General features: G+C 55.8%; 2 protein-coding genes across 27 annotated transcripts in view; one reads left to right on the forward strand and one right to left on the reverse strand.

The window, feature by feature from the left end:
* The window catches only part of MAP4 (microtubule associated protein 4), a 203,214-nt gene extending 187,403 nt beyond the window's left edge, over nucleotides 1-15,811 (forward strand). For 9 of the 21 annotated variants that reach the window (XM_053219477.1, XM_053219491.1, XM_053219486.1 and 6 more), the window contains 8 exons: nucleotides 528-587; nucleotides 704-996; nucleotides 2,296-2,409; nucleotides 4,389-4,481; nucleotides 10,334-10,415; nucleotides 11,935-12,047; nucleotides 13,953-14,142; nucleotides 14,273-15,811. In XM_053219477.1, the coding sequence (XP_053075452.1) occupies nucleotides 528-587; nucleotides 704-996; nucleotides 2,296-2,409; nucleotides 4,389-4,481; nucleotides 10,334-10,415; nucleotides 11,935-12,047; nucleotides 13,953-14,142; nucleotides 14,273-14,280 (953 nt within the window). In that variant the 3' untranslated portion in view covers nucleotides 14,281-15,811. Of the gene's footprint in view, nucleotides 1-527; nucleotides 588-703; nucleotides 997-2,295; nucleotides 2,410-4,388; nucleotides 4,482-10,333; nucleotides 10,416-11,934; nucleotides 12,048-13,952; nucleotides 14,166-14,272 lie in introns of those variants that run through there. The other 12 variants (XM_053219494.1, XM_053219490.1, XM_053219483.1 and 9 more) reach the window with 6 other exon arrangements.
* Nucleotides 15,812-17,153: 1,342 nt separating this feature from the next.
* Nucleotides 17,154-24,731, reverse strand: part of DHX30 (DExH-box helicase 30) — a 29,086-nt gene continuing 21,508 nt past the window's right edge. For all 6 annotated transcript variants that reach the window (XM_027038609.2, XM_027038608.2, XM_053219495.1 and 3 more), the window contains 15 exons: nucleotides 24,586-24,706; nucleotides 23,708-23,857; nucleotides 21,609-21,761; nucleotides 20,461-21,297; nucleotides 20,109-20,184; nucleotides 19,918-20,022; nucleotides 19,484-19,659; nucleotides 19,025-19,231; nucleotides 18,850-18,931; nucleotides 18,580-18,773; nucleotides 18,294-18,453; nucleotides 18,007-18,164; nucleotides 17,809-17,912; nucleotides 17,589-17,728; nucleotides 17,154-17,480 (listed from right to left, as the gene is read on the reverse strand). In XM_027038609.2, the coding sequence (XP_026894410.1) occupies nucleotides 17,227-17,480; nucleotides 17,589-17,728; nucleotides 17,809-17,912; nucleotides 18,007-18,164; nucleotides 18,294-18,453; nucleotides 18,580-18,773; nucleotides 18,850-18,931; nucleotides 19,025-19,231; nucleotides 19,484-19,659; nucleotides 19,918-20,022; nucleotides 20,109-20,184; nucleotides 20,461-21,297; nucleotides 21,609-21,761; nucleotides 23,708-23,857; nucleotides 24,586-24,706 (2,917 nt within the window). In that variant the 3' untranslated portion in view covers nucleotides 17,154-17,226. The remainder of the gene's footprint in view (nucleotides 17,481-17,588; nucleotides 17,729-17,808; nucleotides 17,913-18,006; nucleotides 18,165-18,293; nucleotides 18,454-18,579; nucleotides 18,774-18,849; nucleotides 18,932-19,024; nucleotides 19,232-19,483; nucleotides 19,660-19,917; nucleotides 20,023-20,108; nucleotides 20,185-20,460; nucleotides 21,298-21,608; nucleotides 21,762-23,707; nucleotides 23,858-24,585; nucleotides 24,707-24,731) is intronic.

Consider the following 24,731-nt stretch of genomic DNA (forward strand, 5'->3'; position numbering starts at 1 on the left):
CCAGTGGGGAGACAGGAGAGATCGGTCTCTGTGCACTAGACCTTAATGGGGAACACTGATCTTCACATGCAGTTAGCCAGTATGTCTGTTCAGAAAACTCTTGAGTGAAAGGGATTCTCATGAATTCCCAGGTAGGATTACTATTCCCTTCTTAGTAACTTCACATTACTCAGCACACTGTGGTCATGGGCTTACATGATAGGAAGTCAGTTGTTCGGTTCCACAGGCCTGTACTGGTAACCCACTTCCAAGGCCGTGTGGAAGGCACTGTTAAGATTGTAGAAAAGAGTAAGGATACAGTGCGTGGCCTTTTGTACTCCATAAGGGCCCAGTCTTTACCTGGCTGTCTAATTTACTCTTAATCTATTCCAGAGACGAGCACAGCCCATGGCCCAAAGGGGACATTCAGTAGTTGTTGAATGAATGAATGAATGAATGAATGAATGAATGAATCTCAGTATTGGATGAGCCATTCACTAGGTCACTTTGTTAAACATTAAATAGTAAAAAGTGTTATGTTTGTGCAGCCATCAAGACTGAGGGAAAGCCTGCAGACATGAAGAAGACGGCCACGAAGTCTGCACCAGGTGACACCCGTCCCCCACCTCCTGGGACCCTAATTTAAACCCCTACCTCTTTGCAGCTTCCAGGCTCCCTTCTGCTCTCTCCCGCTGAACCCCTGTCATCTCTTACTTCTTTGCAGCTGACCTGAGTCGCCCCAAGAGCACCTCCACCACTTCAGTGAAGAAGAACACCACTGTCCCCGGGGCAGCCCCCGCAGCAGGGGTGGCCCCCGGCCGAGCCAAGCCCACACCCACCCCTCCTCGGCCCTCTGGGACTCCTTCCTCAGACAAGAAGCCCACGTCAGCCAAGCCCGGCTCCTCTGCACCGAAGCCTAGCCGCTTGTCTACCAACGCTTCCACCCCTGATCTGAAGAACATCCGCTCCAAGGTTGGCTCCACGGAAAACATCAAGCATCAGCCTGGAGGAGGCCGGGTGAGTCCTGGAGCTCATGGTCCTTGGCATGCTAGCCCTTGCTTCCCTCCCTGCCACGCCACACCCCTGGGCCCACCGAAGCAGAAGGGTTGTCAATGACGTCGGATTCAGTGTCACAGACTTGCAGCCTGGGCTCCACGTCCATCCGGCAGCAGACTGTCTCCTCCCGTCTCTATCAGGGGGGCTCCTGGTGTGGATTTTGGGCTTTAGGCTTATGTTTTGGTTTGGAGGCAAAAGGGTTCTTGTACTTAACAAAACAAACAGGGAAGCCCTGGCCTGTGAGACCTGCTGGCTGTGCTCCCCACCCCTGTGCTGTGAGCATCAGGACCTGACCAGCAGGAGGGGGAACCTAGGCTTGGGAGAGGCATGTCTGCCTGAAAGAAGTTAGGGTGCCCCCTTGTGGCCGGGGTGACTGCCCGCTGCAGGGAAGAAGGGCTGTCAGAAGGGCTGTGGTGGGGAGTGCTGTTGAGGGCCAGGTGCTTCACTCTTAAGGATTTTCTGTTTACATCCACCGCAGAATTGTCAGCTATTAGCAGGGATGGGACCTGGTGTAGCAAACGGTGGTGGCGAAAATCCCAGTTTGGGTCCATGGAGCAGTAACCTCATTTCCTATGTGATTCTCTAGCACTTAAGACACCACACCTCCCATTCAGGGTAGGATCCTTAAATTTCTTCAACCCTAGAGCCTTTAAAACATGAACAGGGCCCAGAATGAGGCAGAATCCTGGTACTGTTGGAAGACACTAATGGCAAACTGGGATTAGTCTGGAATAAGGGCCTAAGAGTTGCTTTTGCTAAGAGGCTGTGGCTCTGGTGTACCCAGATGGTGTGACCATCCCCCCCTTCCTGTGCTCTTCTTATGCTTTCGTTGGGCAAAAATTGCAGGAGGTCTTGGTGAGGAGTTGGGTGACTTGGCCTGGTGAGTGGTGTGACACTTCCCGTCATCAATAGTGGCTCCTGTGACTACAGCAGCTTGCTTGGGGGGGAGGACATTTGAGTGGGGGAGCACTGTGACTGGAAAACACACTCTCGGAAGAGAATCCCTAACTTAGCCCTCCTTCCCTCCTTCTCTCCGGGAATGGTGTCTCGATCTTGTCCTCGTGTCTCCAGACTATGGTCTGCAGCTCCTCCTTCTGGCTGGTTTGTCCCGGGAAACGGTTTGTTCCTAGGAGCAAGGGTGACCTGCTTCTGCTTGGTGGCCTGGCCTGGATTCGAGTCCCCTATAGCTTTCTTCCCTTCTTGGCATTTGGGCTCTTACCCTCTTGGTTTGAAATTTGCCCTCCCTTTATCTCCATCCAGGCCAAAATAGAGAAAAAAACAGAGGCAGCTGCTACAGCTCGAAAGCCTGAACCTAATGCAGTCACTAAAACAGCCGGTCCAATTGCGAGTGCGCAGAAACCACCTGCTGGGAAAGTGAGTTTTATTTAGACTTTTACCTTTTGAAGGTGAAAGATGATAAACTGTTTCTTCCAGCCTGAGTCACTTTCCCTTCTATCGCACTTTTTTCCTATCCTTAACCAGTTTCTACTTCGCCCCTGCATTCCCTCCTCTCTGTTTGATGACTCAGCCATCAGAAAAAAGTTTTGTATTAACCCTGACAGTTAACAGATTTGGGAGCCCATTACCCTTTGGGGAATATTTATTCAGCTGGACAAAATGGATCCAAAAATTTTCAGCTACTTCCTTCACACTGACCTTGATGTGAAACCCACCCATTTTGTGTGCAAACACACACACAGCACCCATGTTCTTCCTCAGTAAAACATGGGATTGGTTACTCTGCTGCTCCTGGAACCCTGGAGCCTGGTGCTTGTAATTGAACTAGAAGGCCCCTTTCGTAACCTGCTGGTTATGGAGATAGCTTTATTTGCCCTGGTTCCCCATGTCACCTCCTCACTGAAAGTTTAGGTGCTCGTTCCCACTGGAAGCCCACTCAGCCTAGGGATTGCATACCACCGGCAGGGCACAGGTAAACAGAAACTCTAGGTTCTTTCCTCTTGCCTCCACACCCTGGAAGCAGGCCCCTCCTGCTTGCTGTGAGAACCTTCTTTTAGCTGTGGCAGGTAGGTCATCTGTCCATCCAGGGACTGCCAGAGAAGCCGTAACCTCCAGCCCTTAGGGACCAGGATGGACAGTCTCAGTGCAAGGAATTTGTACCTTCGGTGAGGCTTCTGGGTGACTCCTAGAGGCCCTGGAGGTCTCTGGTTCAGAGCAGGGTTTCACTGGGTAGTGGTTTGCTGACCAGTTATTCATCACTGACATTATAAAGAAGGCACGAATCAGTGAGGTATTTGGGCTGGAATCTCTCAGGGTGGATTTCTCTGTTCAGTGGAAAACTCTTCAGCTTGGGGCCTGCTTCATTTGTGAAGGGCTCTGAAGCAAAGGAAGGAAGGAAGCTGGCAACTGTTTCTCCTTGGGAAGGCTCGGAAAGAATTCTTTGTTCCAGCCCTTAGAGCCTGGGCCTTTGTGTGGCCGCATTCCAGGGAGAGCCATTCATAAACACGACAGTGTGCCTGTGCATCATTGCAGCCCTGCTTGGAGCCGGTTCTCTCTGCGCATGAAACTCACAGGGCACAGGACTGGGCATCTGGAGGATGGAAGAGGTGTTTTACTGTCGAGTTGAAAAAAAAGTCTAGACCAGAAGCTCACTCTGGTCCTGTGCTTTCTTGAGCCCCCAGACGCACGGGCTGCTACTTGTGGAGTGTGGAGCTGCTGAGGCTGTGGCCCGCGCTCCCCCTGGTGTCCGGATTCTGCATGGTGGCTCCAGCGGCCTCTGGCCCATCTGCATTTATAACTGAGCTATGCTGTCCCTTCCTTCCTGTAGCATCAGATCTGTGCCCTGTGAGCCAGCTGCCCAGCACTTCTCTGAGCAGCCGTTGCCTCCCCGAGTGGGTCTGGCTGCTGCAGTTCCCAGCCTCAGATTTAAGGGAAGTGCCAAGCTTCAGCGAAGACCAGTCCGGATAAGCAGGATCCTTGCAGAGAGCAGTCCCAGGACACTGTGTCTCAGCTCTCAGGGAGAGCAGGTGGGAGCAGGGCCATGCCTGAGTGCGCATCTGGGGCCTGCAGCTGGCTGGGCCTTGTGCACCACGGCCCAGCCCCAAGGAGCAGTGATGAGGCCCAGCCCCAAGAAGCAGTGATGAGGACCGTGGAGCCCTTTTGCGATATGTGCTTCTGTGCTCGTGTTGTTCGTTCACGTCTTCGCTCCCTGTCCTGCCACTTCAGATTCCTTCCCCTGTGCTTTTCCACAGCTGCTCTCCTGCAGGCGGGGGCGGAGTTGTAACGGCACCCTGTGTCAGTCATTGTGATCACGTGTGGACTCACTGCCTGCCCTGTGTCGGTTCTAACCAGCCCTCTCCCTTTGTGTTGTTTTTTTCTGTTCTCTAACACTCCAGGTCCAGATAGTCTCCAAAAAAGTGAGCTACAGCCATATTCAGTCCAAGTGTGGTTCCAAGGACAATATTAAGCATGTCCCTGGAGGTGGTAATGTAAGTATGAGCTCTGGGCAGCTGGTGTCTGAGCCGTAGCCCCGTGGGGCACCGGGGAGAGGGCCGCTTGCGCTCCCAGGACCACAGCAGCCTGGCTCGGGGCTTTCTTCCAGACACAGGCCAGCAAAGTGAGAGGAGGCTCAGTGCTCCTGTGTGTTAGGACCAGCTGTTTCTGGGGAACCCCTGACCAACACCCTGGTGATGCCCATTTGGCATCTTTTCTCATCTTCTCTTTCCCTTCTGCTCTCTTTCACCCACTTTCCCTTGTTCTGAGTCCTTCTTCCTCTTACTCCCTCAGCCCCTCCTTTTCTTTTTGTCCCCTTTCTCCATCCATCCAGACAACCTTTTATCACGCTGCCCTTCTGTGCCAGCCCTACGCTCTGTGTTGGGGGCACAGTGACTCCAGCTAACAGGCCCTGGTCTAATGTTAGAGAACACCCTGTTCACCTTCCACGTGTCCTCGTGGCAGTACTCAGGCAGGTGGGACCCCAGCATGCACCAGAGGTGTGTTATGGAGAGGCCACATGCAGCCTCTGCCTTCGTGGCTTCTCCCCTGCTTCTCTCCCCACCCCACAGTCAGGGAGCTCATCCTGCTCTGTCTCTCTAGGTTTCATTCAGTTCCTTCTCCTTACTGTCTTAAACTGGACTGAGTTCTGCTCTGCTCACCCTTTTCATTTTTGGCCTCTGTCCCTCCTGTCCCCTCAGTGGCCATGCCATCCTGCCTGTGGCTTACAAACACTCCCCAGCCCGGTGGTCGTATTGTGAGGAATCAGCCTCAGGTTAGCCCTGTCTTGCCCCACACAAGGCCCCTTCTTGCACCTCCTTCCCAGTCACTTTGCACCAGTGGCTCTTCTAACGTGGGTAGAAAGCGCACTCTTGACATGGAGGTGGGGCGTACTCGGCCGGCCTGGTAGCTGGCCAGACATTAGCCAGCCTGGTGTGCGATGAGCTGAAGTGGGTGAAGCGTTTAAAGACAGTATCTGGTTAAGGTGATAAAGATCCAGCTTATGAGGGCCCCAGGTAGGCACCGGCCTCAGCTTTTCCTTTCAGGCTTTTGACCTAGGTGAGAACAGGAGGTGAGCAGAGATTATGAAGGAACTGGTCATTGTGTGTGTGACACAGAAATACATTTGTGTATAGTGTGCAGTTGTATGTACAAGCTAGGAAAATAGACATGTATTTTTTTTTCAAAGTTTGTTTTGAGAGAATGCGGTAGAGAGCACACATGCACAAGTGGGGGAGGGGCAGAAAGAGAGGGAGAAAGAGGATCCCAAGCAGGCTTCGCACTGTCTGCACCGAGCCCAACTCAGGGCTCGATCTCCCGAACCATGAGATCACGACCTGCGCCAAAACCAAGAGTTGGACGCTTAACAGACTGAGCCCCTGGGTGCCCCAAAATAGACATCACTTATCTATCACTTACTGTGGTCTTGGCACATTGCCTACATGTGACTTCCAAGATTTTTTTTTAAGCATTGTATTGTAGGAGGCTTCCTTAAGCAGCCTCTCATTCGGAAACCTGCCTGTGAGCAGTGTTTCCAGGTGGGGAGATGAAGGTAGACGGCCTTGACTGAGGGGCCATACTTGTTTCCCTCAGCCCCTCCATAAAGCCACCACAGATAGACACGCAGCTGAGAAAGAGTGGGCCCAGGTAGAACAGCGTCACACGTCACCCGCAGACCCCATCCCCTCCTGTATAGAAATTCTGAAGTTAGCACCCAGATGAGAGGCTGGAGCAGAGTCCCAGTTAGTGCTGCGCGGCGCCCCCGTGTACATACAAATGTCCCCTTTTTTGAGAACCAGGAGGACATCAGGGCAGGGCACGTAGCAGATTTCCCCCAGTTTAAAATTTTGTGACAGTTTTTCTTCCATTCCACCCCGTGAGGGGGGATATGTGCGCGTCATGGGTTCTGAGGCCTGGGGGCACTGCCATCTCAACAGCCCGTACTGCTGTCCACAGCAGCCCGCGGGTCCTCACAGGCCAGTGGGGCAGATTGCGGAAACGGCTGCAGCGAGATTGAGGTACCGTGCTTGCCGGGGTTGGTGTGTGGGAAGAGGACCACGGAGACAGGCATGGCTTCTGCTAGCTGCCGGGCTTTGCCGGGGAGAGGACCTTTGAGAAACACGTCATAGGCCAGAGAAGCAGCACGTGGCTCCCTAAAGCTTTGAGTGGAGGCGAGTGGCCAGGGGAGGGAAGGAGGGGAGGATTGTTTGGCAGTTACTATGGATTCTCTACATACCAGCCCAAGAAGGCAGAGTGACATCTCAGAGGTGGTGGGTTAAGAGAGGGGGACACAGTTCAGCTTTTTAAAACAATTAATCATAGGCATTTTTCAAATAATGCAAAAGTAGAAAAGAATCCTACAATGTACCCAGCTTCATTTATTATCCTTGTGGCCAATCATTTGTTTGTTTTAAATTTTATTTATTTATTCTGAGTGATTTCTACACCCAACTCACAACCCTGAGATCAAGAGTCACAGGCTCCACTGACTGAGCCAGCCAGGCGCCCCTCCTTGTAGCCAATCTTATCTTCTGTGTGTTCCCACCCTGATTATTTTGAAGCCAGTCCTAGATACATCATTCATCTGTAAATATTCCATTCATAACTTTAAGATAACTCTTTAATGTACGTGTGTAAAACCCCTACTGACACTCAGGATACAAGTAGGGACCATAAATTGTGGTTGGTTGATGCGTCTCTTGTCTCTTATAACCTTCGGTTTCTTTTACTCTACAGGCACCCTTCAGTTTTTGTTTGTAGCAGCACTTTATAAATGAGTAAACTAAGTGGTTTATCCTAGAATCTGGCTTCTGCATATCCCCGTATTTTGATTTAATATACTCCTTTGTCTCTCCATATCTTTAAATTGATTCAGGTTTGATTTTTTTTCTCCCCCAGCTCTTTGCAAGACTTTTATAGGTAGTGGTGGTGTTTCTGTCAGGAGGCATATTGTGTTTCACTGTCTGGTCCCCCCACCCGCCCCCACTCTCTGATGGCCGGTACCTAGACCCACGCGTTGAGTAGGGGTATACTATGGTGAGGCTCGAGTTCTCCCATTCCTTCTTCATTTATTGGCTGGGATACATCCGCAAAGCAGAATTTCCCCTGATCAACTATTCTTTACCTGAGAACCAGGCAGGAGGTAGAGAAGCAGTGGCTTCGGTCACAGAACAGTCTCAGGAAATGTGCAGGCCCCAGGCCTTGGAGGGTGACCCCTGGAACCCCTCCCAGGTGTCTCAAGGGTGGCACAAGATGAGCCTGCCACCATTGCTGCAGGACACGTGTTGTCTTGGTCTCAGTAGCTGGCAGATGTTTGGTTGGGAAAAGTACTTCCCTGTGTCCCTGTTGGGAGAATTGTGGCCTTGTTGGAAATGTGAGGCAAAGTGGAGGCTGTTGTGTTGAGATGGTGATTGTACTTTGTAAATGATTACTGAACGTGGAAGCAGTCAGTGTCCTGCTGAACCTGATGTCCCTCCAAAGGGTGGAGTGAAGCCAGAGCCTTTGAAGAAGGTGACCTTTGAAGGGCTTTGAAGGATGGGGAGGAGAATGCAGTGGGCTTGCTTGGCTAGGGAATAGTATGAGCAGAGTTCTGGAAACAGTGAGGATGGCTCAGGCAAGCTGATGATTATGGGAAGTTACTCTGTGCCAGGCCTTGGGCTGCGAGTGGACGTAGAACGATGCAGTAGACATCACATGTATCCTCTTGCAATACGATGGAAACCGTATTTCCTGACACTGGAGAAAGGAAGACGGGGTCCTAGAAGGTAGCCATTGAACGGCACTGTGATGAAACCCCACCAGAAGGGCATGACACCTGCCGGCAGGGCCCCGTGGGCCACCGCATGAAGGACTTGATTGTGGCGGAAAGCCAGGCTCTTCCACAGAACCAAGGAGCGGCTGGGCCACTCACGGGAACTGTGGTATTTTCATCCCAGAACCCAGTGCCCCTCTATAGATGACGTCCTTTCCTAATTTAAACACATGCCATCAGTCGTGGTAGCAAGATGTTTTTCCAAGGCTCCTGGGGGGCAGACCTAGATGAAAGTCCGTTGGCCACCTCAAAAGTAGGGGCAAGTGTAGAGGACACCCAGACAAGTCTCCATCCCCAACGGGATTCATTTGTATAAAAGGCCATTCATCCTCTTGATTGCTCACCAAATGTGGACAGGATGGCAAATCTGTGAAAGGCCTCGTGGAGCCTGTAGTCGTGCACAGTCGCGGCAGATGTGGAACGCCAGGCTACCGCGCTGGGCCCATCGTGCAAATGCTTAGTATCCTTAATAATGAGCAGAGCACCCAAGACTGGGCCTCTTTCACGTATAAATCAGCAGAATTTTGTTGGCGGTGGGGTTTCTTGTTTTCACTTTTATTTGCATTTATTTTATGTAGAATTTATTCCCGGGCTGTAAGTTTTTGTTCCTTCAGTCTCTTCTGGGGTATCTTTTTTTTTTTTTTTTTTTTCTGTGCCACTTCCTCTTCTGGTTTAGGAATAATCTGCTCTTTTCCAGTAAGGATCGTCTCTCACTGTGGCAATCTGACCATGAGCCCTGTTAAGTTCTACGCCACATCTTGGGGGCTTTGTCCACCTGGATGTGCAGTGACCAGAGGATCTACATCTAAACCCCTAAGTTCAGCAGTACTCTCTGCATTTTTAAGCGTGTGCAGTAAAATTACACACTCTCTTTAGGCCACTGACGCTGTGTCCAGCCCCGCTGTTAGGCCTTGGCACACCACTGTCTCCACCATTGTAGCAACAGAATGGCACACGTTGCTTTTGCAAAGTGACATCATTCAGTTACTTTGTGGCATTTCAGATACATGCATTCTTGATGGCCTGGGCAGTGTTTCACATGTGTTCTTAAATTGAACATGAAGAGTTGAACCTCTTGTGTGATTTTGTAGGTCAAGTAAATAGCAAACTGTTTTCAGAAATCACCTTCAGCCACTCACGGGAAGAGCGTTGTTGTCGTTTTTAATGGTAATAGCCAGGGTGGGAGGATATGGAGACAAACCACGTAAGCTCTCTCGTGGGGGTCCGTTGTCACATTCCTGGAAACCCGGCCTCATGCTTCAGGAACCTTAAAACAGTCCCAACCTTTGACCGGGTAACTGAAGTTCTGGGCATTTTGCTTGAGAGGTCATCAGAATTGCCATGACTTCTGTTCACAAAGATATTTATTGCTGCCAGAGTTTTAATGGTGAAAAATTAGAAAAAAAAAAAAAAAAAAAAACACACGCAAAAAAAAACAACCTTAAATGGTCCCTATCTGGCATAGGTTAGGTTTATATAAGATCTTACAGAATGGATTATGTGGCCCCTTCTTAACATTTCCCAACTTTTATGGGGAAAATGCTTATAACATGAATTAAACAGGAATACAAAATCATAGACACATACGTAGAAATCTGTGCTGTCAGCCATGAGGGGAAAATGCACTGAAACGAACTAAGAGGAAAACACCAAAACATCATTCCAGGTTATCTCTGGGCCAGGAGTTGATGGGTGAGATTTCGGGTGGAAGAAGAGGACATTTCAGGAGATGGGGGTCCAGAAAAACCTGAGAAGAGCTGCCTGGCAGGCGCCCGGACAGGGTGGGAACATTGTGGAGCATGTGGGAACGTTGGTTCAGTCTGGCAGGAGGTGAGTTCAGAAGCTGCAGGGGCGGCAGGATGGATGAAGCGTTGGTTTAAGCACTTGGGGAGGTGAGCCTGACCTTGAGCAGACTGAGGTAGGGCCTTACACAGGGAGAGAAGAAACTTGAACGTGGAGATTGTCAAGGGAACACAGGTTTGGCCCTGAAATATATCCTCTCTCTGAGGCAATAATATTTTGTGGTTTATTTCTCAGGTTCAGATTCAGAATAAGAAAGTGGACATCTCTAAGGTCTCCTCCAAGTGTGGGTCCAAGGCTAACATCAAGCACAAACCTGGTGAGTGCAGTCCCCTGCTTCCCCCAGGGTGCCTGGGCCCCGCCTGGGCTGGGTCTCCCCGCTGTGCTTTTGTCATTCCATAAAGATTCCTGGGGGGGGGGGGCGGCATCCCCCCACCCGCCCCAGGCGCTAACCTCTTAGGCGCATCCGGAGGAGCGGGTGGTAAAGGCCGCTGTCCCCACGGGCATCACCGCACCCCTACTAGCACGCCGCCGGGAGCCAGTGCCGGGGGCGTTCGACTGCGGGCGGCAGATATTCCCAGGCAGTGACGCACCAGCTGTGAGCTCCCGCAGGACAGAGTCGTTGGGTAGCACTGCCCAGGCCGCGGGTGAGAGTCTTGCTGCTGGGGCGGTGTGACTTCCTCCTGGCGGCGTGCTCCCGCCTCCACTGTCATCCCCTACAGCCGCGTGTCCTGGTTCTGGGTGACAGTAGACCAGGGCTAGGGCACTTCCCCTGCAGCGGCAGGCACGTGGCTGGCAGATCTGGCTCCTTGGAGGTCAGGCGCCAGGGGCCACTTAAGGTGAAGGCAAGGAACTCTCGGCAGAATGTGTTCTGTTTAAAAGGGTCAGAACAGTTTGGCCCTTAAGTCACCTCATCTCCCCCCTTTAATCTGGAAAATCCACTCTTGCGCGATGCCACCTTCCCCGGTGCCACTGACTGACCCCGAGGCTGGGTGTTTCGGCGGTGGGGAGGGGTGGGCAGGAGCGTAGGACAGCTGGCCAACTCGGCACAAAGCCGGGTGCTCTGGTTTGTGACGCGGGCCTCCAGAGGGGTGGGCCTGGGAGAGCAGGGCAGCCCCACACCCTGTGGCCACACTGGCCGTGAGTCCTGAACCTCGCCCTTGTGCACTGGCCGCCCGAGCGCGCTGGGCCCCGGGGCTGGTCCGGTCCGTGCCTGTCCTTTCTCAGCTCGGTGCCGGGACTACTCCCACTTCTCCTCCTTTTCCTCCACGACAGAGAAGCCTCTTTCCATTTGCCTTCTCTTCACTACAGTGTGGCTCATGCAGCAGCACAGACAGACCCCGCTGCCACCCTACCTCTGGCCATCACCAGCCTGGCGGTGACTTTGGACAAGTCACTCCTCTTGTCCAGCACCCGCTCTGGCGGCTGTAAAACAAAGGTCCTGACCCTGCCGGACAGGGCGTTCCTGCACTGCACGGAAGCGGGCGCTCTGCGCCACCCAGTCAGGGGGTCGTGACGTTGGCTAGAGAACCCGAAGCAGACACCATCTCGGCGCCTTTAGAGGCTTGGCTGGAGGCTGTGCTGCGGGCCTGCGGTGGTGCTGAGGGTGCCTTTCTTCTCTGTGGAGGTGTTGCCGCTGGCCAGATGCAGACTGTCAGCCCAACTTTGAGAAGACTAGCCCTGTTTGACAAACATGTCCACTGTCCTTTCCTCCTTCTCTGTGCTCAGAGCCACGTTCCCATTTCTGTATTGGGCACATAGCCAGTCCTCGGCCCAGCTAGGATTCCTGGTCCCACCGCCTGGCTTTGCCTATGTGACCGGTTGTATTTTGGTACCAGGTGGAGGAGATGTCAAGATTGAAAGTCAAAAGTTGAACTTCAAGGAGAAGGCCCAGGCGAAGGTGGGATCCCTCGATAATGTGGGACACCTGCCTGCAGGAGGTGCCGTGAAGGTAGTGAGTGGGTCACCAGGGGGACACGGCTTGGGCCGGGTGGGAGGGGTTATGCAGCCGGAGTCTGGGTCCCAGGTACTGGGCGCCTGTCACCGCCCCTCAGTATCTTCAGGAGTCTTGTGTCACCCACACCATTGTGTTTTCCCAGTGTCCTTCATCAGTCCTGAGTGAGGCAGGAGAGGTAAAGAGGCCCCAACCCAGCTGCCTCTCACCTGTCCAGCTGGAGACAGAACCTCTCCTAACAGCCATGGCCCTCCTTACTTTTTGAGCCCATCTCAGCCATTTCCAAGGGGACTATGGGCTGGGGCACAGACTCCCACAAAGCACGGTTCTCTCCAGCTACCTCATGAGGGGGTCCAGGCTCCATGCCGGGCTCCATTCTGGGCCTGCTGGGAGCAGGATGCCACATTTGCAACTCCTGGTGACACCTGCCTCTAGAGGGACTGCCATGGCCAGGGCTCAGGTGGGCAGGACTTCCCATCCTCTGGACTGGCTGGGCCTCTCCTCCCTTCCCTCCCTGTCTCCTTCCCTCCCTCCCTCCTTCCACGGCACTGTGAGACCTTTGTGTGCCAAGATGTTGTCTGTCCTTCGTTCTGTGTTGGGCGGTGGTGGGGGGGGGGGACACAGGGGGCGGCACCTTGCAGGCTTCTGTGCATGACCACAGCTGCAGCTGCTCAGGGGAAGGTGAGCCAGGGAGAGGGACACAAGAGCAGCGGCTGGGGCCTTCGCTTCTACATCTGATGCCTAGCCCAGCCTGTGTCCCCTCTTCCCTCCTTCCCTCGGTGCTCCGGTTCAAGGCCTGACTGGCTTCTGTGAATGTGTGGGGTCCTGGCTCTGTCACAGTCTCCCAGTCCACGCCTCCATACCTTTGAGGAGCCACTCCCCAGTCTGTCCTCCGGGGGCCCTAACTCAGATGTAGTCGCTAGTCCAAAGCCACATGGCAAGTACATGTAGACCAGGGTTTACACCTGCACCTTTCTGACCCCACGTCTTAAGTTCTTTTTTTTATTCACATCATCTCCCTTAATTATTTCTGGAATTGTCTTTCTGATACAGAGGCCCGTCTCCTTCACTGTTCTGATTAGAAACCACTGTAGAGTCTTCCATTGCCACCTTTTGGGTGTTCCGGGGCACGGGTGGCCTCCCACTGGCCTCCCCTCTTCTGTCCACCCCATCCTCCTCCCGCAAAGCCCTGCAGGCCCCGAAGTCTCCCTGGTCCGTCCCCCCTCCCTGGACACACCCCTTCCTCCCTCCTCTGTGTCCCCAGGCTCCGGAAGGGTGCCCCGCACAGAAGAGGTCTCGGTGTCTGGGGAGGGGTAGATGAGCAGGCAGGGCTCATGAGTTCCCAAGAGAGCCCCTTTAGCACCCTCTCTCTGGTGGGTGTGGTCTGGGACTCATCGGTCCGGTCCGAGGTGGTGAGCTGCACCCCTTGGGAACTGACTCCCAGCTCCCAGAGCTCCTTAACTGGCCTGCAGCACCCCCGCTTCCCGACCGATTCCAGACCCGCTGTCTAGAGAGCGTTCCCAGGGTTTTTGCCAGTGATCAGGTGTCACGGCTGTTTGGTGTCGGCCTTGCTGAGAAGCCCGCACCTCTCCCCTCAGAAAGACCACATGAAACCGTGCACTCCACAGAGGAGCCCCCCAGGGTGTGTCACTAGCCAGGCTGCATGCTGGGCCCGAGGCTGTGTTCTTGCCCTACACTGGCCGCCCAAGCCAGGGGTCCTCTCACGGGCAGAGTAGGGGTGGGGAGTACCTGGTTTAGAGTCTCCAGATGACTGTGCCTAAATCCAGTGGCCGGGGAGGGGTGGCGGGTGGGCAGGGAGGGGCTGTGTGTAAAACCCACCATCACCCATCCCACCTCCTCCCCGACTGACCCTACACTGTCTCCCCCACTGTTTCATTGTAGACTGAGGGCGGTGGCAGCGAGGCCCCTCCGTGTCCGGGCCCTCCCGCTGGGGAGGAGCTGGCCAGCCCTGAGGCAGCGCCCGAAGCTGGCGCCCCCACTTCAGCCAGTGGCCTCAGTGGCCACCCCACCCTGGCAGGGGGTGGTGACCAAAGGGAGGCCCAGACCTTGGACAGCCAGATCCAGGAGACAAGTAAGTGGCTGGGCTTGGCCTGAGGGCCAGCCGGGGGCCCTGCCACTGTTTGCAAATTGAAACTCCTTTTTTTTTTTTTTTTGACTAGAGTATGGCCTAAATTTTAACCAAGCAACCTTTTATTTTCCAGGCATCTAATGATGACATTCTGGTCTCGTCTTCCGTCCCCTGTGTTCCTCCTCTTGTGTCCCTTGTTCCCCCCTCCCTTCCCTCCTCCCGTGTCACTGCAGATTGAGACCTACAGGCTGACGTTCCGGGCAAACGCCAGGGCCCGCACCGACCATGGGGCTGACATTGTCTCCCGCCCCCCCCACTTCCCTGGCGGCCCCAGCTCAGGCACCCGGGCCCTTGGCTCCCTCACCCGGGCTACTCTATAGACCCCACACAGCTTGGGTGCTGGGCAGTCCTCTGGGCCCCCGCCCCATCCCCCTGCCTTGCTTGCCCATGGCAGTAGGCCCGCCCCCAGACCTCCTCCAGTCCCTGCCCTGGGCCCAGCTCCTTGCTTCCTTCCTGTCCCATCATTGCTCACTGCTCCGTAGACGAGGTTGGGAGGTGAATGGGGTGGGGAGGCCAACTTGGGATCTTGTGGGATCTAGGAAGGGGGGGGATTCAGATTCCAACCTCGTCTTTGGGTTTTTCGGACCAAACCCAAGAGAAACTGACATATGTGCCCTCCTCGCGGGGTCCACCTGGAGGGAAGAGTGGAAGTGGATGGCCACGTGGTGGCAGGGTGCTGCCCACATCCCCTGGAGCCCACTAAGCCACCGCCTCTCTCCTTGACCCCACAGTGGTGCCCACCACGCAGGTGGGGCCAGGTGCCTCTTGCTGCCCTGCCCCAAGTTAGTTAGGGGTTGGTTCTGCCTGTCCCCGCTGCTTCCTGTACCTGCCTAGCTGCTGCCACATTTCCCTTTCTCTTGTTTTATCCTTTTTTTTTTTAATAACCTAAAAACTGGTAGAGGAGTTTTGCAGGTTGAAGCCATGTCTAAATGAAAGTTCTCAGTAGGTGTTAAAGGAAATGGGGAGGGGACATCCTTAAGCCTCCAGCCGGGAGGTCAGGCATCGGGGGCTGCCTTGGCCTGGGCAGCTTGGGGCCCCAGAGTGTGTGGGCAGGGCGGGTGAGATGCAGGGGCTGTGGCCTGGTGAGCATAGGGCACACTAGGGGCTGGTCAGAGCGTGGACTGGTTGTTCTGGTATTTTGTGTGTATGCTGCTTTTCTTTTCTAACCAAGAGGCTGGTTTTGGTATCTCTATCTGTCTCATTCCCTGGGATCTAGTGGGAGATATAAGCTCGGGGCCGGAGAAATAGGGAAGGGCTGTGGAGGTCAAAGTTCTCCAGGCTTGCAGGCCTAGGACACTAGAGCCCTCAGTGACTGGGGTGCCCCAGATGTCCAGAACTCATATGGATGATGGGGAATCAGGTATGGAAATTTAAAAATAAAAGCATGAGACAGGCCACCTCCCTTCCCTTACAGCCTGACTGGAGAGTGGGGAGAGGCAAGGCCAGCCTGTGGAGGGGTGTCCCAGCCAGGGCCGGTCTTGGGATGGCTGCAATGATGAGAAATCCCGGGAATTGTATTGACACGGAAGATTCTTATTGCACTTGTATTTTTTTTTTTTTTTTTTTTTTGTATTAAAGTTTGCATGGTTTCTAATAAAGGATTAAAATGTAACAGTTTGTAGTGAAATGGCCGGGGAGTCTCCCAGGGCTTCTCCTCCGGAAGAGCATTTTCTGCAGTGCAGACTTGCCCCGAGGAGGTGGCCACAGACTCGGCCCCTCGTCTTCCCCGCCGCTGCTCCCGGTGACCCTTGGAGCTGAGAAGGTAGGGGCTCTTGACTTAGGTTCAGATTTGATCTCCGTGTAGAGGGAGGGCATCTGGGCCAGCAGGTTCTCCTACTTCTGAGGTAGCATTTTCCTTGGGGAGGTTTGACGCCACATCCCCAGCTCCCCAAGCACATACCGTGGGGGGGGCCTGTGGAGAAAGTGTTCCCCGAGCCAAAGACAAGAATGCTTTGTGCCAAGGACATTGGGGCACCCGTGTTTTGTCAGCAGGAGGAAGCGGCAGAATGAAGTAGTAGACAGTGCAGGGCCCGAAGGTACCTGTGCCCTTTGTGTTAGTTCCAGGCCCACACGGATGCTGAGGTTGACAACTGGCTCTGGGTCCACAGGTAGGGTAGGAGAGGTGACCCTAGTAGAGCGCTCTCTAGGTGGGCTGGAGTGGTCGTTTTTCTGAGGGGTGGTCTTGTCCCAGCTCCCTTGAAGTGTCCCCCAAGCCAGAGAAGCGGAGAAGGCTGCCCTGACAGCTGGGGACCAGAGGCCCCTGTGAGCTGTTACTACCTGCAGCCGTTTGGGGGTGTGACATCTCTGTACTTCCGGTTTGCTTATGGCTCAGCTATTGCCTGTGTCAATCTGTGATTCCGTTGTACCGATTTCAAGAGTAAATAAAGCTCGTGATGTCCCACCACACAGGCCCTGTATCTTCTGTGTGTCCTCGTTGGTCTCCGCTAGCCCGTCGCCTTGTATCGGGAGACTGATGTGTGCACCGTGCAGTCTTTGACGACCGTAGCCTCTCATCTGTGAATTTGTGGATGCGACCAAGGGAAGTCCCAGCTTGTGGCAGGGCTGCCACACAACCCGAAGCCCCTTGAGGGTTAAGGTTCAGGTGCCCTTAGCTGCCTGAGGAACTTCTCTCCCAATTCTGCTTGGGCCTGGGAGGTGGCAGCCAGATTCCACGAGGACACGCGCTGTGCACGTACCACTGGCCCGGAGAGGGAGACGTGAGTGAGTGCATGCTCAACACCTGCTGTCCCAACCCGCAAAGGCAGGGATGGTGCAAACAGGCTGCCTGCCACGTGGGCGCGGAAGCAGCTGTAGGACCAGGCAGGCCCCTGGGACGCAGGCCCCACACCAGCTAAGCCCCTCCCTCCCGTGACCTCAGCCTCGCAATAAGCGGGAGTTTGGGAAGCGGGGGATGCTGGGGCCCTGAGAGAGGAGCCCCCAGCGGAGAGCAATGCTCACAAGGGATAAATAGAACTTTATTTTAAATAAACATTTGCACTCTGTACACAGCCCCAGCAGACACGGGGCTCAGTCATCGGCTGTCTTGCGCACGTCAAAGCTGCCACAGGGCCCACGCAACAGCTCCGCCAGCAGGGCGAGCAGCTGCCCGTGCTCCTGCTGCACGCCGGGCGGGAGTGCGGCCAGCTCACTGCGCAGGCTCCGCTCCACCATGCGGCCCAGGGCCCGGCGCAGCTCCCTCAGCAGCCGCACGGTGCGGGAATCCCCCTCCAGCCTCAGCAGGTCACTGTCACTCAGGGAGATGGTGGCCCGGCGCCCATCATCTGGGGGAGGGAGGAGGCGGCAGAGGGCTAGGGTGAGGCCAGGCCCCGGTGGATACAGACCGGCCCGAGCCGCAACGGGGGTGGGGGTGGGGGTGTGCCGGCACCCACCACGTATGTGGACGTCCCCGTCTGTCAGCAGCAGCACGGCCAGCGGGTGCACCTGGGAGGAGTCCCGGACGAAGACGCTGCCATTGGACTTGACGGCCATGAAGTACGTCAGCCATCGGCTCCGGAGCCGCGTGGCCTCCCTGAGGAACACAGGGCTGGGTGAGGCTGCCCTCCTAGGGAGCACGCCCACTGCTCCTCCCCTGCCCTGCCTGCCTCCCACCTGTTGATGGTCGACTTATGCAGCAAGATGTTGCCTGATTTGGTCCTGTATGTGACGCTGTTGGGCTTGAACTTGCCCTGCCGGGTCACCTTGCCCTGCCTCACCTGCAAGATGAAACAAAAGACAGACCAGCTGAGCAAGAAGCTGCGGATGAATCCGCGGAGGCCGAGGCCCCCCGGGCCCGCCCCGAGGCAGCACCTGGATGAGGTTGGGGTAGAGGCCGGCCATCAGTACGCCCTTCACCAGCTCCTCCTCCTCACTGTACTCGTTGCACTGGGCAGAAGCCAGGGTGCAGTCCGAGGGCTTTCCCACCAGGAAAGCCTCATAAATGTTCTCTGAGAACTGCTTGATGAGTCCTGGGGAGTTGGGGGCAGGTGAGCCTGCGGCCCCCGAAGCCACGAGGCTGGGGGACGACACGCTCCGTGGTGCCTCAGCCAGGGGGGCGTGGGCCGGGAGGGGCTAGAGACGGGGTGAAGCCCACTGACCGTGGATGAAACGCAGGCTGGGTGCGTACAGCAGGTTCTCCTCCAGGTAGTTCTCCCGGGAGCTGCGGTCCTGCCAGCGCAGCACCTCCTCCCAGCCGGCCACGGCCCGCACGAAGGCCAGGTGGTCGCTGCCACTGTCATGGCTCAACAGCGCCTTCACCTGGGAGGCAGTGGGAGGGCGTGCCGCGGTCACAGGGGGAGGGCTGGCGGTGGCCGGCCTCGGGACAGAAGGTGGGGGTGGGCCGAGAGGAGGAGCAAAGGGCCACGGGACAGGGCTGGGTCTGACCTTGTCCACCTCCGCCCGGTTCTGCAGGCTACTGCTGAAGGGGTCCCGGGTGAGGCAGGAAACGACCACCAGCAGCGGGTGCAGGCAGCGGAAGATGGCAGCCAGCACTATGGCCTTGGCCAGCCGGGGGTCGGTGGAGATATGGGCCAGGCGCTGCCCCAGGGTGGTCAGGTACTCCCGCTGGTCCAGCACTCCTGCAACAGTTCGGCATCAGGATCGCCCGTGAGAGCCATGCCGTGACCCCCGCCGGGCTGGCCCCGCCACACTCACCGATCTCCTGGAGCAAGATCACGGCCTCGTCCACTGCCTTAATGTTCGGACTGTCCACAGCCTTGGAAAGGAATTCCACTGCCTGCAGCAAGAACCGGCCAGAGCCTGCCATGAGCCCGAGTCCCGCCCACGCCTGACCACGTCCAGCCCATGCCCAGCCCTGCCTCCGGCGCACCGTCTTCTCGGGCATGTGGATTTTGGCTTGTAGCACCAGGTTCTCAAGGGGCGTGCGCAGAATCTCCGGCACTTGGAAAGGGACCATTTTCTCCAGCCGGCTCCGTGGGAATAGGTGGTAGGCAAAGCCTGACTGGCAGCGGCCTGCCCGGCCCCGGCGCTGGATCACATTGGCTCGTGACACCCACACAGTCTCCAGGCAGGACACCTGGGGGAGGGGGTGGGTGAGCGGCGACACAGATGCCAACGCGCCTTCCTCAGTGCTCCCCCACGTCTGGCCTTCACCTCACTTAACCCCTCAATGCCCCCCCCCCCCCCCCCAACAGGGACACCGAGAGCCCATGAGTGTGGCTTCTTCCAGACACACAGGGCAGCTCCAAGGCCCATCTGGGCTGGGGGCCACCTTGGAACTTGTCGTTCTTCCCCCAGGGGCTGCCTAGGCCCAGGAGATGGGTGCCACCTTGGTCTTCAGGTCATAGCGTTCCTCCTTGTGCAGACCGCTGTCCACCACGTGCACAATGTCATTGACTGTAATTGAGGTCTCCGCGATATTGGTGGCCAAGACGATCTTGCGCACCCCAACTGGCGGCTGCTGAAATATGGCCTTCTGGTCCATCATGGGGATGTTGGAGTGCACTGGTGGGCAGCAAGAACACGCTGGTTATGGGCACTGCTCCTGCTCCCTGTGATGAGGGCACAGGGCAAGGATTTTGACCCCATTTTGATGAAACTGAGGCCCAGATCAAGAATACGCCCAGTAAAAGTAGAAAAACCAACAAAATTAGGGCAGCCTGGTCAGAAACCCAGGCCCCTCGAGTCCCAGTTGGGTCAGTCCCCAGGACAGAGGGCAAGACTGGTGTGTGAGGGCAGAAGGCCTCACATGCATGCTCTCACCTGGCAGGATCAGGTACTTGCTCTCGTGCATGCCCAGGGCCTCCTGGAGGCGTTGCTGCACTCCTTTGATCTCCTGCCACCCAGGCAGGAAGCAGAGGATCCCACCTGTAAAGGGGCCCTGCAGGCATGAGCTGTCACTCTCCGGCAGGTGGAGGTCAGGGTGGGGCCGGGGCAGAGGGGAAAGCACCCACCTGGTTCCCCTCGGGCATCAATGTGCAGAACCAGGTCCGTCACGAGGTCCAAGTCAAGTGCACATTCATCCTCAGACTAGGTTGGGGGAAGACAGGCCACAGTCACAGCCCCAGGGAAGGACACAGTCACTCTGTGACTCAGTGAGGCCCAGGCACTCAACCTGTCACCTCCAACCCTCACCACACCCTTGCCCAGAAGCCCCCCTCCTGCCGCCCCCCCAATCATTTCATTTCTATCAAGGAAACAAGCTCGGGAGCATTAACTCACCCTAGGCCACCAAGCCACAGGGACAGGGAGGAGGGGAATCCAGAGGGAAGGCCGGGGAGGGCTGGGGCAGGCACGTCCCCTCACCTCGTGGTGCCGGTGCCGGTGTGGGTACTGGTGCTTGCCCAGCTTGGCCAGAATGTCCTCCAGGTAGTGCTCCTTGACGGGGTACATGAAGCCTGGCACCTTGATGACAGGGCAGCCACCAAAGTAGCGGGAGAAGCGCTCGTTATCGCCCGTGGCGCTCATGAGCACCAGCCGCAGGGCCGGGTTGAGCCGCTGCAGGCCCTTGAGCAAAATAAGCAGGAAGTCTGTATTCACGTCCCGCTCATGGACCTCGTCCACGATGACATGGCTCACGCCCTCCAGGCTGGGGTTGCTCTGCAGCTTCCGCAGCAGGATGCCCACGGTGCAGAAGAGCAAGGCCCCGCCTCGGGCCGGGGGCTTGCTTTCCAACCGCACCTGGAAGCCCACGTTCCGGCGCAGAGAGGGGCCCAGTTCGTGGCTGACCCGCTGTGCCACCGACACAGCGGAGATGCGGCGCGGCTGGGTGATGATCACATTGCAGCGGGCACCACGGCCCTCGGTCACATAGCGCTCTAGCAGCAGCTGGGGGATGCGTGTGGTCTTTCCACAGCCCGTGTCCCCAGAGATGACCACCACCGGATGCTGCTCAATGGCATTGAGGATTGTGTCCCGATGCGGGTCCACAGGGAGCTGGGGGGCCTCCTGCCAGACTGGCCCTCGCCGCCGCCACAGCTCCAGCAAGTTCTGGCTCAGACGGACCTCCTCTGCTTCTGACAGGGGCACGTAGGGCTTGCCTGTGATAGGGTCACTCAGGGGCCCCGAGTCCTTGCCCAAGGGCAAGACGTCATCACTCTGCAGCCGGAGTTCTGGGGTGATCCATGAACTATCCACAGGGTACTGCAGGATGGGAGAAGCAAGCAAAATGGTGAGACAGATACCTTCTTCCTCATTCACTCACAAGCCCTGCCACACAATTCACCTGGGCCAGATGCCACGGCCCAGCCCGCTGGCTGGCGAACTCAGTACATGACTGCCCAAGGACTCTCGTGGGCAGGACTGGGCTACTCGGCATGGGTGCTCCCACACTCCAACCTCCTCAGGGAAAACGGGGAGTCACTCCTGCCGGTTGCAGGTAGAGACTCAGTGCAGGGAAGACTGAGGTGGGGGTGGGGGGCGGGTTGCAGAAGGGGTTCTCCTGGTTCTCTTACATGGTTCAGGAAGGTTTCTATCTTGCGGAGGATGGGCTCAGGCACCTGGATGGTACACGGCCGGCGCTGGGTCTCACCCAGCTCACGCAAGGAGGCCAGGTTATACATGGCGTGGGTGAGCGGCTCGTTGTTGCGGTCCACCAGGCCCAGGCTCTGCAGAGGGGGAAGGGGGGACACTACAGGTTGATCTACGCCCCTGCCTCTCCAGAACGGGCCCAGACAGGCTCAGAAGCTTGAGAGAAATTGTGCAGAGCAACCTCTTTCCTAAGATATTTTGCTTTTAAGTGGATGTTGTGCAGAAAAGAGGAATTCCAGGAAAATGTAACTCTTCACCCCTGCCCCAAGACTAGTAAAAATCAATTCAAGAAAAGTAAGACTGGACCTGCCTGAGAGGAATACCCCTCAGAAAGTTCTCCTTGAGCAGCCAGGGGCCCCACAACAGTCCAATCTCACCTCTATGAATTCCCAACATGGACATCTCAGCCAGGCAGGCCAGGCCCTTAATGACCCCATCACGACCTCACAAGCACCCTCTGTGTTCACTGCCTCCAAAGCACACCCCACACCCCCGCGACCTTTCCATTCCAGCTGCCGCCCCACCCCGTCTCCACAACACCCTTTCTATCTGTGACCCCTTTACATGAACGTACACAGAATTTCTTGGAAATGTCTACTCATACAATTCAATAAACACTGCATCTTATTTTCCTACATGTCCAAAGCCACCTCATCAGACATAAAGCAAGGCATCCCAACACTTCAGGCAAGTGTGCAAAACCAGTCTTTTTCCCTAGTCTCACGTTCCTGTCACCTGTAACACCAGGATTCTACTCGCCCTCTGAAGCTCAGATCAAATACTCCCTCCTTCAAGCCTGCCCCCACAGGGCCTGATCCCTTTCCTCTGGCCTCCCGTCAGGTCTCAAAAACAAGGATCTAGTCCCTGGACCAACTCGGCCACCTCACTCCAGGAAAGGCCTGAGAGTTTACCTGTGGCCTCTGACAAGCGGCCAGCAGCGGGAGCACCGCTGCCAACCGGGAGCCGGCTCCTTTCCGAGACAGGGCTGTCCCATGCCGAGCGCCTCCTGATCCTCAGTACCTGTGTCTGTCAAGTTAAAATTCAGACCTCTGCAAAGTTCTACCGATTAGCCCCGGTTTGGTCTCCTGAGCCACAGGCATCTGTATCTCTCCCTCTCCTATTCTCTGGGCTCTCGTTCGAAAACGGGGTTCCCAGAGCCGAACACACACCAACGGTATATCTGACCAGAGCAGAGCAGGCCCTCCTTGCTCTCTTCCTCTGCAAACTAAACCTGTACTGGGGTACCTGGTGGCTCAGTCGGTTAAGCGTCCAAATGCAGCTCAGGTCATGATATCGCGGTTTGGGAGTTCAAGCCCCACGTCAGGCTCTGTGCTGACAGCTCAGAGCCTGGAGCCTGCTTCAGATTCTGTGTCTCCCGCTCTCTCTGCCCCTCCCCCACTCATGCTCTGTCTCTCTCAAAAATAAACATTTTTTAAAAATTAAAAACAAAAACAAAAAAACCTAAACCTGTACTGATGTGGGTTCAGACCCCCCACTTCTCCAGCAGGCACGGTAGCGATGGCTCCCACTGCTGGGCACAGCTGGCCTCCGAGGCCTCTCCAAAGGAACTGCCCACTGGAGGCCCCACTGTGCACACCTTGGGGTTAAATGAATCTCCAATCTCCATCCCACATAAACATCTTATTACTCATTTCGCCCACAAAGCCCAGATAACTAAGATCTCTCTAGACACCAAGCCTGCCGCTCGGCACAGCACCATTCCTCCTGCTTTTTGCTGTTCACAGCAACAGGCATGTCCCCTCCCGGCTTCACCTGGCTTTGGGCAACAACACCAAAAAGGCTGAGCTCGCAGGCAAAGCACCTTCTGAGAGAGTGAGGGATTCCTAGAAACAGCAGTCATGTGGTCAGAGAAGCAAGGCTCGGACACCAGATGCTATTGTGCTCAGGCTTTCAAAGGCCTAGTGTGGTGGGTTTCATTTCCTGGAGACTTGGGCCAATTTGCCAAGGGTAGGGGAGCTCTAAGATCTCCCATGCCTCACACCACGGACCCGCCTGAACTCACCTTCAGTTTCTTGCAGGCCAGGGCTGCTGCCTTATTCTCAGCCTCCGCTTTGCGGCGCCCTTTGGCGACAAAGGTCATAGGACAGGGCCAAAGCAGAGTGAGGGTAGACAGCTTGGTCTTGGTGCCCACGGTATGAAACTGCATGAGGTTCTACGCGGAAGGCAAGAGAGATGATTATAAAAGACAGAGAATGCATCCTCAGAATGCCAAGGAACCCAGTCATGGAATTAACCCCCATCTTAGCAGGTGCCAAACATCAGCCACGCGAGATGGGCCAATGTACAGGCAGAAGGAAGCCCCTCTAGGGCTGCAGATCCCTAGGCCTGGGCTGGCTTCTCTGGCCATCCTATGGTTTCAGAGAAGAAGACAGCCTCTGGACAATGCCGCCACCCACCCTCCTAGCCTAGTGTGCTCTCAGCACCTTTGAAGACAACAGGGAGGGTGGCAGCTGTGGGGTGAGCAGTCGGCATGAGCCAGAACCAGGCACATCCTGGGGGTGCGTGAAGGCCTTACCCCTGGAAAGAAGCTGTGCTTACTGAAGCCCTGAGCCCGGCCACAGAGATGAAATTCATGCCTCGACAAGACAGCGCCACACACACCCCACTCCTCCCAGGCACCCTGGACCAAGCTTGGGTCTCCGGCTCCCGCGGCACCAGCCCACCTGGAGCTCCTACACCGATGTCTATTCCGTCCTGGCTGCTTCACACTCCTCACAGGCCAAGAACCCCAGACCCCTGACTGGCCTAGGTACGGGCTGAAGGTACAGGTATCCTCCACCATCACACATACCTGTAGCTTCCCTCCGACCTGGCCCCGGGGAAAAGCACACACAACCAAGCCAGCTCCCCACCCCACACACTCCAGGATACCCAACTCACCTTAGCTGTGGAGGACGATGTTGCTATCTGAATCACTTTGGCCAGAAGGTTCTTGGGAAGTGGAAACTGGGTCAGAGCCCTAATAGCACTGTCGTCGTCTGTCATTTCAAAGGAACCCCCCCTGGGAGGACCAAAAGTTTAGGTGA

Source organism: Acinonyx jubatus, chromosome A2 (genome assembly GCF_027475565.1).
Source record: "Acinonyx jubatus isolate Ajub_Pintada_27869175 chromosome A2, VMU_Ajub_asm_v1.0, whole genome shotgun sequence".
NCBI lineage: Eukaryota > Metazoa > Chordata > Mammalia > Carnivora > Felidae > Acinonyx > Acinonyx jubatus.